This window comes from Pogona vitticeps, chromosome 6, assembly GCF_051106095.1.
Source record: "Pogona vitticeps strain Pit_001003342236 chromosome 6, PviZW2.1, whole genome shotgun sequence".
NCBI classification, from domain to species: domain Eukaryota; kingdom Metazoa; phylum Chordata; class Lepidosauria; order Squamata; family Agamidae; genus Pogona; species Pogona vitticeps.
Genome location: NC_135788.1, coordinates 17,852,661 through 17,870,411, shown reverse-complemented (window position 1 = coordinate 17,870,411; position 17,751 = coordinate 17,852,661). Strand labels below are relative to the sequence as shown.

Below are 17,751 nucleotides of genomic sequence, written 5' to 3'. Positions count from 1 at the left end.
TTACAATATCCCAAAGCAAAGTTAACACAAAGGAACAGAATAAGATATACAATAAACAGAAGTTTCGGTGCCCTTTGATGTAATTGAAATCTTCAACCACCACCAAAAAAACAACCTATTAACATAAGTATTTTTGCTTATTTTAAAACACTGGAGGAAGAAATGCAAAAATAACGGCTAGTATTTACCGTATTTTTCGCTCCATAAGACGCACCTTTCCATAAGACGCACCAATTTTTTAGGAGAAGAAAACAGGAAAATATAATCTGTTTTCTTCACTCCATAAGACGCATAGATTTTCCACCCCCCTGTTTTGTGGGGGAAAAGTGCGTCTTATGGTGCGAAAAATACGGTATCTGAAATATGAAGTATATATCCTTATACTCCATAGCTCTATGACGTTATTCAATGGAACTCATTAGCCATAGTTAATTTTAGCTTGGGGAAGTATACTCTTCCCATCTGAATTTAACATAAACCAACAAAGACTTTTCCTTATCCATCCTGATGTTAGTTTTAGCTTTGACATGCTCAGGAGAAATGTAATCCCACCACAAATCTGCAGTTGTATTACTGGCAAATCTAGGGCAGGACCTGCACACTAGATGCAGAAAGGACTATACCAAAAACAAAACTAAATTAAACAAAAACAAATCCTCACCCACTCAGCATCAACCATTCCGTGCACATCTTTCAACCACACTACTGGTTTATGTTTTTTCAGAAAATGCTTAGATTATATCAAAGTGTCTCTAGGATACTATTACAAATTTAATGCATGCGGTTACTAGCGCTTGGACAAGCAGGAAACTAAATGATGCGTGTTGTTGTAGTACAGCCCAATCAATCATAAGTTAGCAACTGGAAGTATCTTGTTGAAATCTATCTCTTAAGGGGAGGTGTTGCTTGCCTCTAGCTAACCACCTAGAAACTATACAACGTCTGGTGGGAGTAGCACCTATAGCAACAGAAGTTTCTGGTAGGCCATCTAAGACAATGGGAAAGATGGATCGGCTCATGGCCCACAACCTCCTCCTCCTGGTCAAACTGCATCCTGCCCCCCCCACCTTTAAGAGGTTGCTCAAGATGATGCTCTTTACAGAGGCTTTTAATAACATCATCACATGAACCCACCTACTTGTCCTGCCTGTTCAATTATTGGCTGATGTTCTTGGTTTGTTTGACTTATGATGCTTGATTTGATTTAATTTTTGTATTTAATTTTTTTCATTATCATTGTTATTCCTTAAATTATTGTTATACTTTTGCTTTGACTTTATTTTACTGCTAGTTGCCTAGAATAGCGCTTTGCACTATTTGGGCAGCATAAAAAACTAAATTAATAACCATAATTTAAAAAGCAAGTTAAGAAATAAAAAGTGTTGTCAGTAATAATTATTCCAAAATTAAAAGTTGACCAATCTCTGTCAAACATATTGAACTTACCCCAAAAAACTTCATGTGTTTAGCTTCGAAGTAAAAAGATATTTTGTTGTTTTATTGACATTTTTACTTGGAAACTAAACCCATTATGTTTTTTGGGTCAATTCAGTCTGTCTGGTTGGGAATATTCAACTTTTATTATGTGCCAAGAAAATAGTAAGGTTTTTATTCCAAAACTGTTAATGCTAAAAAAAAGAAGTAAACATGGGGGAAATACTCTTTAAGTTTCATGTGGGCAACTAGAATGCAAGATGGAATTAGCACCTTACATGGCAGAAATGAACAAAATTCCCAAAGCAATAATATCCAAAAGAAGAATCTGTCTGGCCAGCCATGCATGTTAGGAGAGAGAAAGAGAGAAAGACAGTGCTGGCACTACTCTCTGGAGAGACTGAGCTGCCAAACTTACTGTTTTCCTGCACCCTGGCCACGAAGCCTGTGAGAGGTATCTGTGGAGTCAACTGAGGCATAGGGGGAGGGGGTGGAGCAATAGAAACTGGAAGCGACACACGCCATAAATGGGGAAGTAAACACAGATACAGGAAAAGGAAAACAAAAACAAAAAGCAGCCGTCAGTAAACAATGGACCACAAAACGAGGTATGCAATGAACAACAGAAATGCACACAATAGGACCTCCTTCAAAGTTTGCTTTTCCAACAATACAACTGCTGCTGAACTTCGTTTTGCCAACGGGCAATTTTTTAAAAAAAACTTCACTATCCAGCACATTCTGTTCTCCCGAGTTCTCCTGACTGTTTCTGAAGACTTTCTCTGCTTTAAACACAGACAGCTTGACAGCTTGCAGCAAAGAAGTCGTGAGAAATTGTAGTGCAAGAGAGTGCAAGAGATTACACTTAATTCTTAGAGCAGATTTCACAATAAAATGCTATTAAAAATGAGGAAAGGAACATAGGAATTGGGCTTTGCGGTGAGCTTCAAAGGCAACAATCCAAAGAACAGTAACTTTTATAAAACAGACTGGACTCCCCCATAAAAGAAAGCTTGAACATTATTTTGTTTCATTTATATTCTAAAGTAGCTTTATACATAACTGAGGGAATTTAGAAAAGTGTTTGTTTTTAAAATGAGATGGGTTTGGACATCTTACAATTTAATGAGATGACATTGTGTTTATACTTTTCAAATTGGACATGCAAAAAAATGGCATGCCCCTATAAAACTAACTAGCTTTTCCACTGCTAATCATACAAGCCTGAGAATCGAGAAGATATAATTCTAAAGTGTTTTATTTATACAGTAATTGCATTCCAGTTGCACCAAGATGACATACTTCCAGCTTCTTCCATTCTGTGTTCAACTGCCAAGAATTTTATATAAACTTTGCACTTGAGTAAAAGTAACACAGGAACGCATCTGTGCAATTCACATGGCAGACATAAACTCCACTGAAGTTTGAAACAAGCTGTTAAGGCCAAGCAAAGGATCACATTTAAAATAAGATATCACTGTTCAATCTAGATAAAGCCAGCATGAGGAATCTACAAGGGGATCTCCAACTATGTTCTTCAGGCTTATGAGGGAGATATTTCTACTTGAATTTGGAAAGAAATGTTAATAATTTAAAGGGACCTGTAAACATGTCAACAACGGGGGGGAAAAGTAGATGTTACTTATCAATGTGCACTATGGATCTTTCATTCTTAAACTTGTGGAAGAGAATATTTTAGAGCAACACAAAGTTCCTCAGACTCATCTAAAGTATGCTAGACCTACATCACATGGAGATTAAGTCTCACTACCCTTGTATCTTTCTGATCTTACAGAATCCAGTTTGTGGGATTTCACAAGTTCAGTCTGTGCATGCAGAACACAAAAGCCCCCCCCCCCGAACGTTTTCATTTTCATTTATGAAATGACTTTGGGTACATTCCAACTAGCCACGTCTGTACTACCAAATGGTTTTTCCTCAAAAACTGTTAAGACACAACAGGAGATTGGATTTAGGTTGTTTAAGAACAAGGACATTTATTCCACCATTTCCTATAATCTAGATTCAAAGCATCTTGAAGAGTCTCTGTTCAGCAGAGCAATAAAACTGGAAGTGCAAATTTGAAAAAGGTTCAGAACTTCCACGTATATAATAATTATTTTAAAAAAATCCAAGGAGATAGCTTGTTGCAGCAACACCATACAAAGAGTCATGTGGTACCTTTGAGATATGCTAGTTTTATTTGCCAAGAGCTTTCATGGACATACCATATTTTTTCAGATGCTTGAGGTACAGTGGTGCCTCGCTTGATGAGGATAATCCGTTCCAGGGAAATCGCTGTAGAGCGAAAACCTCGTCAAGCAAAATAAAAAAGCCCATTGAAATGCATTGAAAACCGGTTCAATGCGTTCCAATGGGCTAAATATCTCAGTGTCCAGCGAAGATCCTCCATAGGGCAGCCATTTTCTGCTCCCTGTGCAGCGAAAAATCCATCCTAAAGCACAGCGGGGAGCCATTTTACACAGTGGGCGGCCATTCTGAAACACGACGATCAGCTGTTTTGATCGTCGTAATGCAAAGAACTGGACATCATGAAATGAAAAAACCCATTAAAACATCGTTTTGTGATTGCAAAAACATCATCGTGAAGCGGATTCGTCGTTTAACGAGGTAATCATTAAACAAGGCACCACTGTACAAGATACAAGGCATAGGTTATGTGCACACTGGTTATCAGCAGCAGCATGAGTCAGAATGAAATGGGACCCAGAAAATAAGAATGGGCTGAAATCCTCTTGCTTTCTTATGGATGCAGAAGACAAACAGAGCACCATTCAGTTGCTTATAGTCATGGATGGAATCTATAAAAGGAGGCATGGGCACCCACTGGCCGGGCACATGCTTGAAAATCTCAGTGGGATTCAGTAATTCAGCAAGAAGGCATTGAAAGTTACATTATCTACCTTTTGCATATGTAATGCAGCAAAAAGATTTAAGTTGCTGTTGAAATGCTCTCACAAACTTTTAAAAGGCTGGTTAACATGAACAACCTGGCAGCAGTAAGCACACAGTACTGAAGAGTTAAAATCTCTGCTTTTGAGAGGAAATCTGTTTTAGTTTATAACAGAAATTCTTGTTTTGCCACATAGGTTCACCATAAGATGGAAGCGACTTGCCAACCACCTGTTGAAAATATTGTTGATGTAATACACAGTAGGGTGGTAAACACACAAACCTGCACGAATAAGCCAAATAACATACATAATGAGATACAGTGGTGCCTTGCTAGACGATGATAATCCGTTCCACTGAAATCGCTGTTTAGCAAAATAATTGTCTAGCGAAAAGCATTTCCCCATTGGAATGCAATGAAACCTGTTTAATGCATTCCAATGGGGAACAATCATCGTTGTCTAGCGAAGATCGGCCATAAGAAAGCCGCTTTGTGAACCGCCGATCAGCTGTTTAAATTGCTGTCTTGCGAAGCTTAGGTCCCGAAAACACCTGTTTTGCGAGCGCGGAGGGAGCTGTCAAAATCGTCGTCTTGCGGAAATCGGTTTGCGAAGCAGGGACCAAACATTGTCCAGCGAAAATTGGCTACATAGGAATCACTGTTTTGCGAATCACTATAGCGATCGCAAAAGGTCAATGTCTAGCAGGGTAACTGTCTAGCGAGGCACCACTGTAACTGGTTTCTGTCTTTGTTCCACACAAGAAGGACAGAGTTGAGCCTCTGGATGTCTTCAAATTCAGCTGTTCCCATTTGGAATATGTACTTGAAGATCTTTGGTTCAGCTGTTTCTTTTTATTACACATATTAAGCAGATAACCTGCACAGACTTGTCTGTATTACCATCCTAATGTCTACTGACATATGGCATAATATAAAGGATTTTCCCCCATAGAACTGTGAAAGAAAGTTGGCTTCAGCTAAAACTGACATTCCCTTCAAAGCAGAAACCACCACTGCCTTAACACCTTTGATTATAGTTGACTTGTGCAACCGGCATTATTTCCAGGATATTTATGCCAACTATCCCCTTGACCTGTGCTATTATTACACTCTTCGTTATCTGTATCCACTTTCAATATATCGCACCAAGGATAACCATAACCAGTGAACATACAAACTTGCATCTTGTGCTTCCAAAAAAAATGTGCTATGTCCACAGAAGCTCATGCCCAGTACATTTTGCTCATCTTAAAGGTGCCAAAAGACTCTCAACATTTTAAACAGTGCTATAATTTGCTTTTAATGTTTTGACAGTTAAATCCTGGCACAGAGCTCACGTCAAAGCAGTGTAATTTTCTCCTCTGCATGGCAACACACAACACAACAGACAGTTTGGCACAGAATTTGTTTCAAAAAAAAAATTTTTTTTCTTGTATTTTTCTCCCTTTCCCCACCCCATCAAAGCTAGGTCTGTTTCTTGGCATAAAGAAGGTCACCCAAGAGAAACAGGAAATTCACAAGCTTATTTTCAAGGCTACATTTTTAAATCATAAGTTCCAGAAAAGAACAAAAACAACAGATGAGTTTAAATTAGTTGCTAGAGGGTATTAAAAAAAAAGCATGACAAGCTGCTTGTATTTACGGCTTCTGTTTGTACTTAAATAAAAACTTGCATTGTAAAAACAAACCATGATGTTACACTAGACTATTAAGGTATTTTATGAGGATGGATTTGTCTGCTGAAAGATGACCACTTGAAAATGACAGGTCAATTTCTCTGCATTTCCATATATTCCCAATTGTACCTCACTTCTGAGGAAGACTCCTAATACTGCCAGCTATTTACCATTTCTCAAAACAAAGGTCTAGACTGGAAAATAACTTATCCACTCCATACTTTAGCTCATCACATGGAGAAGAGCAAGACAGAACCTGCCCATCCAGCATACTAGCCCCAGCCTTAATGTTCCTGCACATCTAAATGGATAAATCACATACATACAAACTGATGTGCAGTCAATAAAATTAGCTAAATGGCAACATGGGCTAAAATCCTGTTGCACATATGCAAATAGCATAACTTTTAGACGTGAACTGCTGTAAATAGATTATATGTTGCATAGTTTGTGACAAGAAACAGACCCTGTGTGACTCAGTGCACAACAGACATTTCATAACTTATGGCAATTAGTGTCTAGATGTTACATTGTTTGTGTAACTACAACAGGATTTCAGCCATAGCATCACACTGTAGAGCTGGAAGGGCTCCCAAAGGTCATGAAGTCCAAACACCATCAAAGCAGGAATCCATTACTAATGAGTGGCCTCTGTGTGTTGTGTTCAAATGCAGTTTTCCTGCACAGATGCACAAGAACACTGATGGTTGCACTCTGAACAAAAAGGAGGAAATATGGTACAGTATGTTCTTCCTCCATTCCATGTGATGGGTAAGAGCAAGAGATGGTAGCAGAGTATTTCTGATCTATCTACTAGAAGTTTGCAGTTTTCCTTAGCAATGATGATGATGATGACGCTATTACTGCAGGAACACAGAAAGGGCTTAAAGAAATTGAACTAGATTTTCAGATAGTTCCTGTAACATTGTAGATGGTCATTCTATATCGAAGAAGAGAAACAGCAACTTTACTTCCACTAAGATAAATCAATCTTTCAAGTGACTAAAGAAATATTGTAGATTTTCTTAAGTCCAGCTGCAATGTGATGGTCTTGGTATTAATAAAACTGTGGTCAGCTCCTGGCCTTAGTAAGAGATTAAACCACAGTTTTCCAGTCCAGATGCAACAGGAAACAGTGGTTTAATCAATCATGACAGAAGGTCTGAAGTTGCAAAGGGAGAAGAATGGAAGGACAGGAACTGAGTGTGTAGACTTTGTCTATGGTCCAAAAATTCATGTTTTATTAGACCGAGACATATATACCCAAAGTAGGCTATAATTACTGAATTGTTGAGAAACCAAAGAGCAAATGCATCGTCTTCATATTGGTTTGCAGAAAAGCAATCCCAGGAACTCCATGCTCTGCAATAACCCAGCAGCTTACTTGAGTTTTGAGAATAGAGAGGCCCGCCATTAACATGAGGTTGAGCAGAAAACGGAGCAGTCACAGAAGGATTCCGCCTAAATCCACCAGAAGAGGCCGAAGAAGTGGTAGAGTTGTGTCTGGAAATCTGCCTGGTCATTGTGCCGTACTGGGAACCAGGAGCTGACCCAGGAACAGCTGAAAAGCAGGAGCCAAAAGGAACCAACAAGACATAAGCAAACACACAAAACAAAACAAAAAACAATCTTAACACAAAATGCAGAAAACCAGATGGGAATGCTGGTGGAGAAAGAAATATATGAAACCCACAGTACAGAAAACAAATGAAACCCAACTCCACAGAATTCTTGGAACAGATTTTTTTAAAAGGCTTGTGTGTATTTTTGTGTGTGTGTGTGTGTGTACATCCTGTTGTATATATATATAATTTTTTAACTCTTAAAATATATAAGGCTACTAAACTTAAAGTTAATAAACATTTTCTATTTTCCTAAAGATATTAAAATACTCAAGACTTAGCTGTGGATGAAAAACTGGGGAACTACATTAAATTAGAGGAAGTTTAGATGCCACACCTTTGAAAGAAAAGAATGTATTTGAAAAAAAAAATTATTTCAAGCTGTCACAACCATAATCAGCTTTCTGAAATGCAATAAGCTTCCTTTTTCCCACCATGAGGAAAAATATAGTTTAAAACATCATTTAAAAAAAATAATAACCAGGTTACACTTGCTCTGTTGTCCAATAAAGGATTTCCCATTCTACCTGCCAAATAACAATGAGTTGACTATCAAACTCTTCTCCAGCATAAAAAAATGAGACAGGGGAGTATTGTAGAAAGAATTAATTAAATTAGTACCACCACTAATCTCTACAACTGATACTAAAATATTCGAATGTCACATTGTACCTTCCAGTGTATATATCAGCTGTGGAAAGAAAGGACATAATGAACAACTAGAAAACTGATATCCTAGCAAGTGTCCACTGGTTTCTGGGCTTCGTGCAAGAACATACATTCTTGAGAAAATGGATCGCTTCCCACAGCACAAATTGAATATTCTTGCTCTCTAAAACAACTTTTCAAAAAATTAAAAAGCAAACCACGGTTGACGATACAAAGTACAATTTCTCAACAACCTCTGTTGTCTCTAGAGATGTTGAGCTACATGGATGGTCCAAGCTAGCAGTTATACAGCTATACAAGAGGGTACCAGATTGGGAAAAGCTGCAATATACATTGGGTTGGTACTCAGCATGATAAAGGACATGATTACATCTACACAACCCAGTGTTCTACCCTGGTTCTTAAGTAGTGAAGGCTAGAAAGATTCTTCATCTAAGATGCTGGAGAAGTACTGCCACTGATGGTGGTCAAAGGGTGGTCAAGTTTATTGGATTACAACTTTCAGAAGCCTCATAAAACACAGCCCGTTGTGTGAAAAGCTGCAAGTTGCAGTCCAATAGCATCTGGAGGGCTGCACTCTCCTCACTCTTGAGGCTCGCAATCCTGAGCCAGAAGTAACAGATTTCAATTAAATACAGAGAAAGTTCCTGTGTTTTCTGATTATACATCCAAAGACGTTCACTAAAGAAAAAATAATTGGGTTTAGATTGGTTAAATCCCCAGCTGTTTTTATTTTTATTATTTTTACTACTACTACTACTACTACTACTACTACTACTACTACTACTACTACTACTACTACTACTACTACTACTACTACTACTACCACCACCACCACTATTATTGTTATTGTTACTCTATTTCTAACAGGTCAACTACATTAGTTGGAGGGGGGTGGGGTTATGGCAGCAAACTGAAATAATTTCAGGACATTCAAAGGGTCTCACCTATCATATTACCCATCATGAGTGGTGGAACTACTGGTGGTGCTGGTGGAGCTTCGAAAAGAAAAGGAATACATATGTTGTGCTATGAAAAACGTTCAGATTGCTAACTCAGGCCTTGATTTGGAGCTGAACATTTTGAGATGGTGTGGAGGTCCCAGACATATATGGGTGCCATTTACAATGTAAAACAACAGTGTAGTCATATAAAAAGCCGGTGTATCTTTTGTAATACATCTTGCTCTATGATGAAGAGATACTTTACCGATACCCCTCACAGCAGATCAGAAACGAAGGGGTAGAAAGAAAAGACAGAACAAAACGCATGACCCCATGGTGCAAATTGGGTCGCCATGTTGTTTACCAGTGGGCTGCAGGTGAATAACAGGTAGGTGCCTCCCTTCAATAAATAAATCATTGGTAGTGACACAAGCCATGGGCCTCGATCCAGATAGTAATTCCATGTTTATAAAGACTTTTAGCTCCTTAACCCAAGAATCAATTAACATTTTACCTGACTGTTGCATGGAAGGCATCTAAGCATATGTCATAGACAAACAACATTTAAAAACGGGAACAGCTAATTAAATTATTTCAACATATGACACACAAGCTCCGTAGAAATCAAGGTGGCAGGACAAAGGATTCAGAAGCAAAAACCACCGGGTCTAAGTCCACCACAGAATTAGAGCACTGTAGAGTTGAAAGAGACCAGAGGCTCATCGATTCTAATCTAAAGAAGGGAAGCCACAGGTAAAGCATCTCTGTCGGACAGCCATCCAACCTCTCTAATAATAATGACTGTACAGTGGTGCCTCGTATAACGAGTGCACCGTTGAACGATGAATCCGCATTGCGATGCGGATTTCCCCATCGCTAATGCGAGGGCACGCTCGCATTATGATGGGGGAACAGCTGTTCTGCGGCTCCAAAATGGCCGCCAGAACACAAAAAATGGGTGCCGGTACACCCAAGATGGCTGCCGGAACAAAAAAAAATGGCCACTGGAACACCCAAGATGGCCGCCGGAACAAAAAATGGCCACTGATACACCCAAGATGGCCGCCAGAACACAAAAAAATGGGCACCAGTACACCCAAAATGGCCACCGGGATGCTCAAAATGGCCGCCGGTACACCCAAGATGGCCACCGGAACAAGGGAAAACATCGGAGAATGGTGAGATTTGGGCCCATTTGGAATTGGGGTTTTTGTTCCGTTTTACGATGTTTTCCCATAGCGAAGGTTAATCCGGAACGGATTAACCTTGCTATGCGGGGCACCACTGTATGTCAATTCTGCCTCATGGTGACCCTTTTCAGGGTTTTCTAGATACACAGAACTCAGAATTGATTCACCATTCCCTTCTTCTGCGGGCATCCTGGGACAATACAGCTTGCCCAAGGCCACAGGGGCTGGCTCTTCTGGAGTGCACAGTGGGGATACTCCCAACCTCTGGCTGCGCCACCAGATACCTAACTCACTGAGCTATCCAGCCAACATAACCTCTCTTGACAAACCTCCAATAAAGGAGAACCTTCCACCTTTTTTAGGTAGCCCATTCACCGTTAAGCAACTCTTACCATAAGGAAGTTCTTCCTGTCTCTCAAATGTTTACTTCAGTGACTCTTGCTAAATTTGCTTAGGAAAATGGTGTGCCCAAAGCAGATACTGTTTTTCCCCCATTAGAAAAGCAATACAAATAATCCCTGGTTTGATTGTCCTAGTGCCCACAACTTCTATTCTAGATGATGAGTCAGCTACCCTCCTTCAGAAGCACAACAGAAGATAAATGTATCATTGCTGCAAGTCTTCTTTTCAAAACAGCAGTCAGATCAAAAATTGAATAGACAAAGTTATTTGGAGGTTTTTTAAAATGTAAAGATAAAAATTTCTGTTTGATTCTTTTTTTTCTGCATACTACAATCCTGACACAGTCCTCATCATTTGCCCTTATTATCATTGACCATATCACACAGGAAGGTGCTTTCCAGTCACAAGCTCTCTTAAATGTTACAATCAATATCCATTGATTGAATTATTGCCTTTTTCCATCGACAGGAGATCCCTAATAATACTGGTTCATGCGTTGGTAATCTTCAGGATTGACTCTTGCAATGCTCTCTACATGGGGCTGCCCTTGAAGGTGGTTTGGAAGCTGCAGCAAGTGCAAAATGCAGCAGCCAGGCTGGTCACTGATACATCTAAGTTTGACCATATTTCACCTGTCCTGGCTCACTTGCACTGGCTGCCAGTATGCTTTGGGGACAAATTCAAGATACAGTGGTGCCCCGCATAGCAACGTTAATCCATTCCAGGATTAACGTCGCTATCTGGATTCGTCGCTATGCGGGGGGGGGGGGACCCGATAGGAACACATTAAACTCCGTTTAATGCATTCCTATTGGGGGAAAACTCAACACTATGCGGGGAATCCTCCATCCGGTCGCCATTTTCGCCGCCCAGTAAACGAGGGCAGGGCGCGAAAATGCTGCGGGCGGCCATTTTGTTGACCCGGTGGCCATTTTGGAACCGCCGATCAGCTGTTCCCAAAACATCGCAATGCGAAGATCGGTAAGCGAAACGCTTACCGATCACCGCAACACGATGTTTTGCCTATTAAAACATCGCAATGCGATCGCATTAGCGATTGCAAAAAACTTGTCACTATGCGGATTCGTTGTTAAACGGTGTGCTCGTTAAGCGAGGCACCACTGTATTGACGCTAACTAAAGCCCTTTACAGTCTAGGCCACTGTTACCTGCCAAAGCGCCTCTCCCTCAGGTCATCTTTCCGTCCCACTCACGCCTCTTTAATGTTGTGGGTGACCAGTTCAAAAGTGGCCCAGAAAAATCAACCAGAAACCGGGCCTTTTCGGTACTGGCCACTCCGCTCTGGAACTCTCTTTCTGTGGAGGTGTGACTATGTACCAGACAGGTGATTCTATAGGGGGAGGGACGGACAGTTTTGTATGCTTTTTAAAAATATGTTTTATATAGTTTTAATATTTTTAGCTGTATATTTTATAGTATTTTGTAAGCTGCCCAGAGTAGTGGCATGCTCACTAAATGGGTGGGGCATAAGTTTAAATAAAATAAAATAAAACAAATTAAACAAATGGAAATGTTGGGAAGAATACCTACTGAAAATCATAGGAGAAATAAGTGCTAAATAAAGGTGATTTATTGCAATGATTCTCAATTCTTCCTAACATTTTAATGAACCTATTGAGTTGTCTCATCAAGAGAAAAATAGCCTGCAAATGATACTAAATAAATACATAAATATTGTGAAAAAACGCATCCAATAGATCACAGTAGTGTAATTTCTGCCATTTTTTCATAGATTAAGTAATGTTAATTTATTTATATATTTGCATGGATCATTGCATTCATTCAGAATCATCAAATAAGGACTGAAAAATCAAGTGAAAAGTTGGAAATGAAACAAACAAATAAACCCAAACCCTGCCTTACAACCAACCCCATGGACTGAAAAAGTTTATCTGAAGCATTTGACTGATTACAGCCATATACGTAGCATATTCTCTGGGAAGCCAGCTGGTAAATACCTTGACCGATAGTTGGTGGTGAGGGGGTAGGCACAGCAATGGGAATGCCAATACTGCTACTTCCACTGTTCTCTCGACTTCCACTTCCACCGCTACTGCCACTGTTCAAAAGAAGAACAAGCAAGGGGCAAAGAGATAAACCGGTGTCTTGCACAGAAAGCAATGTCAATACATGACTTTAAAATGAAAACAACGATGATACAATTTGCCCCCATTTCATGACAAAGCCATGAGCTATAAATTAAGTCTAGCCAAAAATCAAGGGAGAGAGAGAGAGAGAGATCCCTTGCCACTTATTATCGTATCAGCCTAGCAGAATGCATGAAACATATACAGACGTAATTAGCTAGGTCATTAGATACTCACAGACAGCCCCAGCTTCAGCTTTCCTAAAATTTAATTTAAAAATGTTAAGGAATGAGTTAAGAACTAAAGAACTGCTAGTCAAACACTCTAATAGTTGCAGGAAGCTTAAACTAATCACATATGATAACGCTCAAAGATTCCAAAACACAGGCAATGCACAGTTCGGATGCGCAAGACGCTGAAGACTCTTCCTAGTGTCCAATGTGTCAGGGACCCGCTACACATTACAATTGTTGTGGGAAGCACCAGAATAAGTTAAAGTGCTCCCATCGGGGAGTGTTATTAAATTTTGTCTTGACACTCAGTCCCAGCAAGCTTAGTGATTATATAATAATACTGTAATAACCTTAGGACTGCAGAGCTAGAAGGGACCCTATGGATCGTCAAGTCCAGCCCCCCTCACTATAGAGCCACAGTGGGGAACTGAACTCTCAACGTCCGGCTCTGCAGCCAGATTCCTAAACTACTGAGCTATGATGAAGCAAGCACACTTCTTCTAAAACAACGTTTATGCTAAAAAAAATAAATGAGAATTCAGCTTTTAGGCTTTTTATGACATCAGCTATCTGCACAAGGGGAGAAGTTTCTCCACTGCAGTGGGCATATAATAAGCAGATGCTGGGGTAAGAGAGTAGTGTATCTATCAGCCCATCTCTGACCCCAGCTCCACTATCCAGGCGACTATCACGTCAGCCTGCAATGTCAGAATGGCACTGGAAACAGCATGTAGGTGTATCTCAATTAAGATGGAGGAGATGGCTCCAGAGATTCAAGCCTGTTCAGAGGAAAGCATGACAGTTAATAAATTGCTAGTTAACACATACGCCACTGCAGTGACAACATACACTTTTTAAAAAAGCAATTCAGAAATGTATTAAAACATGGCACACTTTCCATACTGGTCTAAACTAAGGCAGTGTCAATAACCAAGTTTTCAAAATAAGCCAAACATGTAGCTGCCTAAAGAGAAATCGGAGATGGCAACCGGCATCCAAGTTCATTTGCACAAAAATCAGTGTTCTGCATGCCAAAGATCTTGAACTTGTTGCCATGGCTGCAGCTGGATTTTCCACCACAAATCACTTGCGACACTGAAGAGTCCATTTCCGCTGATTCAAATAATGGATGCACAAGGAGGCATTTATGCAACTGCTTTAAATAAGACAATGTTTTAACTGGCTGCAGGCTCTCTCAAAATAGAACTGTTGTCATTTTACAAGATCTACCGCGACTGTTGGGTTTATAAACTTCCATTATGCTACTCAAAGAAAAGCAAATTAAACAGCTCATTAAAATGACCATTGGCAGGCCTGTAACCATTTACATAGAACATGAAGCTACAGTGTTGGAAAATCTTGCTCGCATTTGTCCACAGCAAGCGGTTGTGGCGCATTCTTCCCTAGGGTTTTATCCTGTTTCCCTGAAAATAAGACCTAACCTGAAAATAAGCCCTAGTATGATTTTTCAGGATGCTCATAATATAAGCCCTACCCCAAAAATAAGCCCTAGTTAAGTGAAAACCCGCCCTTCACCATTGTGCAGCAACCGGAAGATAACATGACTGTATTTGAATAAACGTAGATTATACATGAAAAAAATAAAGCATCCCCTGAAAATAAGCCCTAATGTGTTTTTTGGAGCAAACATTAATATATGACCCTGTCTTATTTTCGGGAAAACACAGTAATGACTCACTAACCCAGACTCTGCCCATTCAGAGGAATGCTTTAACACAGCCACTGATGCAGTAAATCTGCAGCTAAAGCAAATGATGGCTATCCAACCTCTGTTAAAAACATTCAAGTCTCAAAGTCTACCTGTGTGTTCTGGGCCTCTGGTTCAAGGATGCTGTTCTTCCAGGACTGTGCTGGCTTCCAAGTCTTGCAGGGCTGGTCATGTAGTCATTAGGGACCGTTGGTGGCTTGACGGGCTCCAAGGTCTTATAGGGTGTATTCCGTCTAATTAAGTGAAGCAAGACACAACAAAAGGCTTCTGAATTTATTATGGAAAATAAATAGTGGTAATGCAATCCAACAGCTGCAGAAGACTGCCATGCTACCTTAAAGTGCTGTTTTGATGCAACATATCCATGTTGAGAAAAATATAGTGTTTGGTTAACTTACCGGAGTACCTGTTAAACAATGTTCTAGCTCATTACAAAGTGCTGCAAGACATTGATTCCATTTTATAAAATTGCCCAGTGTAATTCAGTAACTTTGAAATGAACACAATCAGAGACCCTATTAGTCTTAATACCTGTATCTCTTGCAATCAAGCTGGGCTTTGCCTGAGGATGTCAACTATATTCCTAATAGTTAGGAGAAGACTTTATAGACACACAAAGCATATGCAAACACTGGTAGAGCTTGAAAGCATAGTCAAAGCTATGGTTTTTCCAGTAGTGATGTATCGAAGTGAGAGCTGGACCATAAAGAAGGCTGACAGCCGAAGAATTGATGCTTTTGAATTGTGGTGCTGGACAAGACTCTTGAAAGTCCCCTGGACTGCAAGGAGAACAAACCTATTCATTTTGCTGGAAATCAACCCCGAGTGCTCACTGGAAGGACAGATTTTGAAGCTGAGGCTCCAATACTTTGGCCATCTCATGAGAAGAGAAGACTCCTTGGAAAAGACCCTGATGTTGGGAAAGTGTGAGGGCAAGAGAAGAAGGGGACGAAAGAGGACAAGATGGTTGGACAGTGTCATCGAAGCTACCAGCATGAATTTTACCCATTTCCAGGAGGCAATGGAAGATAGGAGGGCCTGGCGTGCTCTGGTCCATTGGGTCACGAAGAGTCGGACACGACTTAACAACTAAACAACAACAACAAATGCTCGTAATATAAGCCCTACCCCAAAAAGTGAAACCCTGCCCTCCACCATTGTGCAGCCACCAGAAGAAGGTGACATGACTATATTAGAATAAATGTAGATTGTTGTGCATCAAAAAAATAAAACATCCCCTGAAAATAAGCCCTAGTGCATTTTTTGAACAAAAATTAATATAAGACCCTGTCTTATTTTGGGGGAAATGCTGTATTTTAACTTTACCTTCCCCAGCATAGACAAATGGGCTGAACTAAACTTTGAACTAACCAAACACTTTTTGTCTGCTTGCTTGCCGTTTTCTACTGCACCTCAGTAATTCTCTGCCTCTTAAAGATATCACCTATTCTGCTCTTCTGATATCAGAAAAGCGATCACAGTTGTACTTCATTGGTTTGAATGAATTTGTCATTTACTTCTCAGCATTAAATAACACTCATTCCCTCAAATGTATGACTTTCACAGTCCTTCATAAATTTCTGAGCAAAGAACTGTCTTCTCAGAGCAGATTTACATAGTCATCCACTCCTTTCTCCTCCCCTGCTTTGAAATCTACAATTCACTTCTATCTTAGACAGTCTTCCATTTTTTTTTAATTTTCTTAAACCTCCACTAACATAGACGAGGAGATTTCTGCTCTATATGATTTTCAATTAGCAGCTTCTATTTGGAATGAAACATGTGACTTTTAAAAATGTTCATACAGCTTGTTTACATTTCCCCTAAGAAAGGGAACTTTGGGTAACAAAGCAGAAACAGCCATTTTAAAATAGGCATGTTAAAGCGAATTCGCAAATATGAAATCCCCAGTTTCCTTTATTAAAAAAAAAGTTCCACTCAATCAACAAGTCACTCTACAACAGTGGGAATGACTGTAGATCTAGCTCTTTGCTGCAGCTGCAACTTTAAATATTAAATGTATGAGGAATTAAATATTAAATATATTTGGATACTACTCAGCAGTTCAGGTACGCATTAAAATCCTACTAATTCCATGCCAGACTGCTGAAGTATATACCGGTATTTACTAAAATGAGTACACATTTTCCAAAGATGGTGAGTGACACTATTCATTATCCTGTACCTGTAGCAAAAAAAACTATGCCCTATACAGATACACACGCATACTGTTCGACTTCCAGCTATGGCAGGGTTTCTCCCTTAAGGATGATTGAGCATTCTTGGTTCATTACCCCTAACCCCCAAAAAACACTGAACATTTTATAAAACTTCCTTATAAATTCAACAAAAAGAACTTAAGATTAAAAAAAAAATCACAGATTTGTGGCTTCGCATGCTTAACTCTAACATTTCTTGATTCGACCCCTGTGAATTCAATACTGCTTATTTGGCTGATCACACCACTGTTTTTTTCCCAAGGGGACTCTCCTCTTTAACATCTATATGGAAAGCAGGCAGAGGCATGATTTTTGTTCCATACAACGAACTGCCAGGCTATATTTGGTTAGTAGAGATGGCTGAGAAATTTCTGTCATTCATTTTAGATAACTTGGCAAAAATCATAGATTTCCTCATAAATATGAAGGAAAAAAGCTGAGATGGATAGATAATTATATAAACATATACCCACTCACCCTGAAGGCTCAATTCTCACCACCCACCTTCGGCTCAGCTAGGAAATAGATCATTACATTGTCTATATCCAAATTTAATAAACTTTTTAGATGTTAGACTGCACAAACAGAACAGTGTCCATATTTAAAAGTGAG

General features: G+C 39.6%; 1 protein-coding gene across 12 annotated transcripts in view; it reads right to left on the bottom strand.

The window, feature by feature from the left end:
* Window positions 1–17,751, bottom strand: part of ABI1 (abl interactor 1) — a 117,345-nt gene that overhangs the window by 7,304 nt on the left and 92,290 nt on the right. For 4 of the 12 annotated variants that reach the window (XM_073003038.2, XM_073003036.2, XM_078378627.1 and 1 more), the window contains 5 exons: window positions 15,013–15,153; window positions 12,830–12,930; window positions 9,263–9,313; window positions 7,409–7,585; window positions 1,853–1,939 (listed from right to left, as the gene is read on the bottom strand). In XM_073003038.2, coding sequence (XP_072859139.1) covers window positions 1,853–1,939; window positions 7,409–7,585; window positions 9,263–9,313; window positions 12,830–12,930; window positions 15,013–15,153 — 557 coding nt within the window. The remainder of the gene's footprint in view (window positions 1–1,852; window positions 1,940–7,408; window positions 7,586–9,262; window positions 9,314–12,829; window positions 12,931–15,012; window positions 15,154–17,751) is intronic. The other 8 variants (XM_073003037.2, XM_078378626.1, XM_020801316.3 and 5 more) reach the window with 4 other exon arrangements.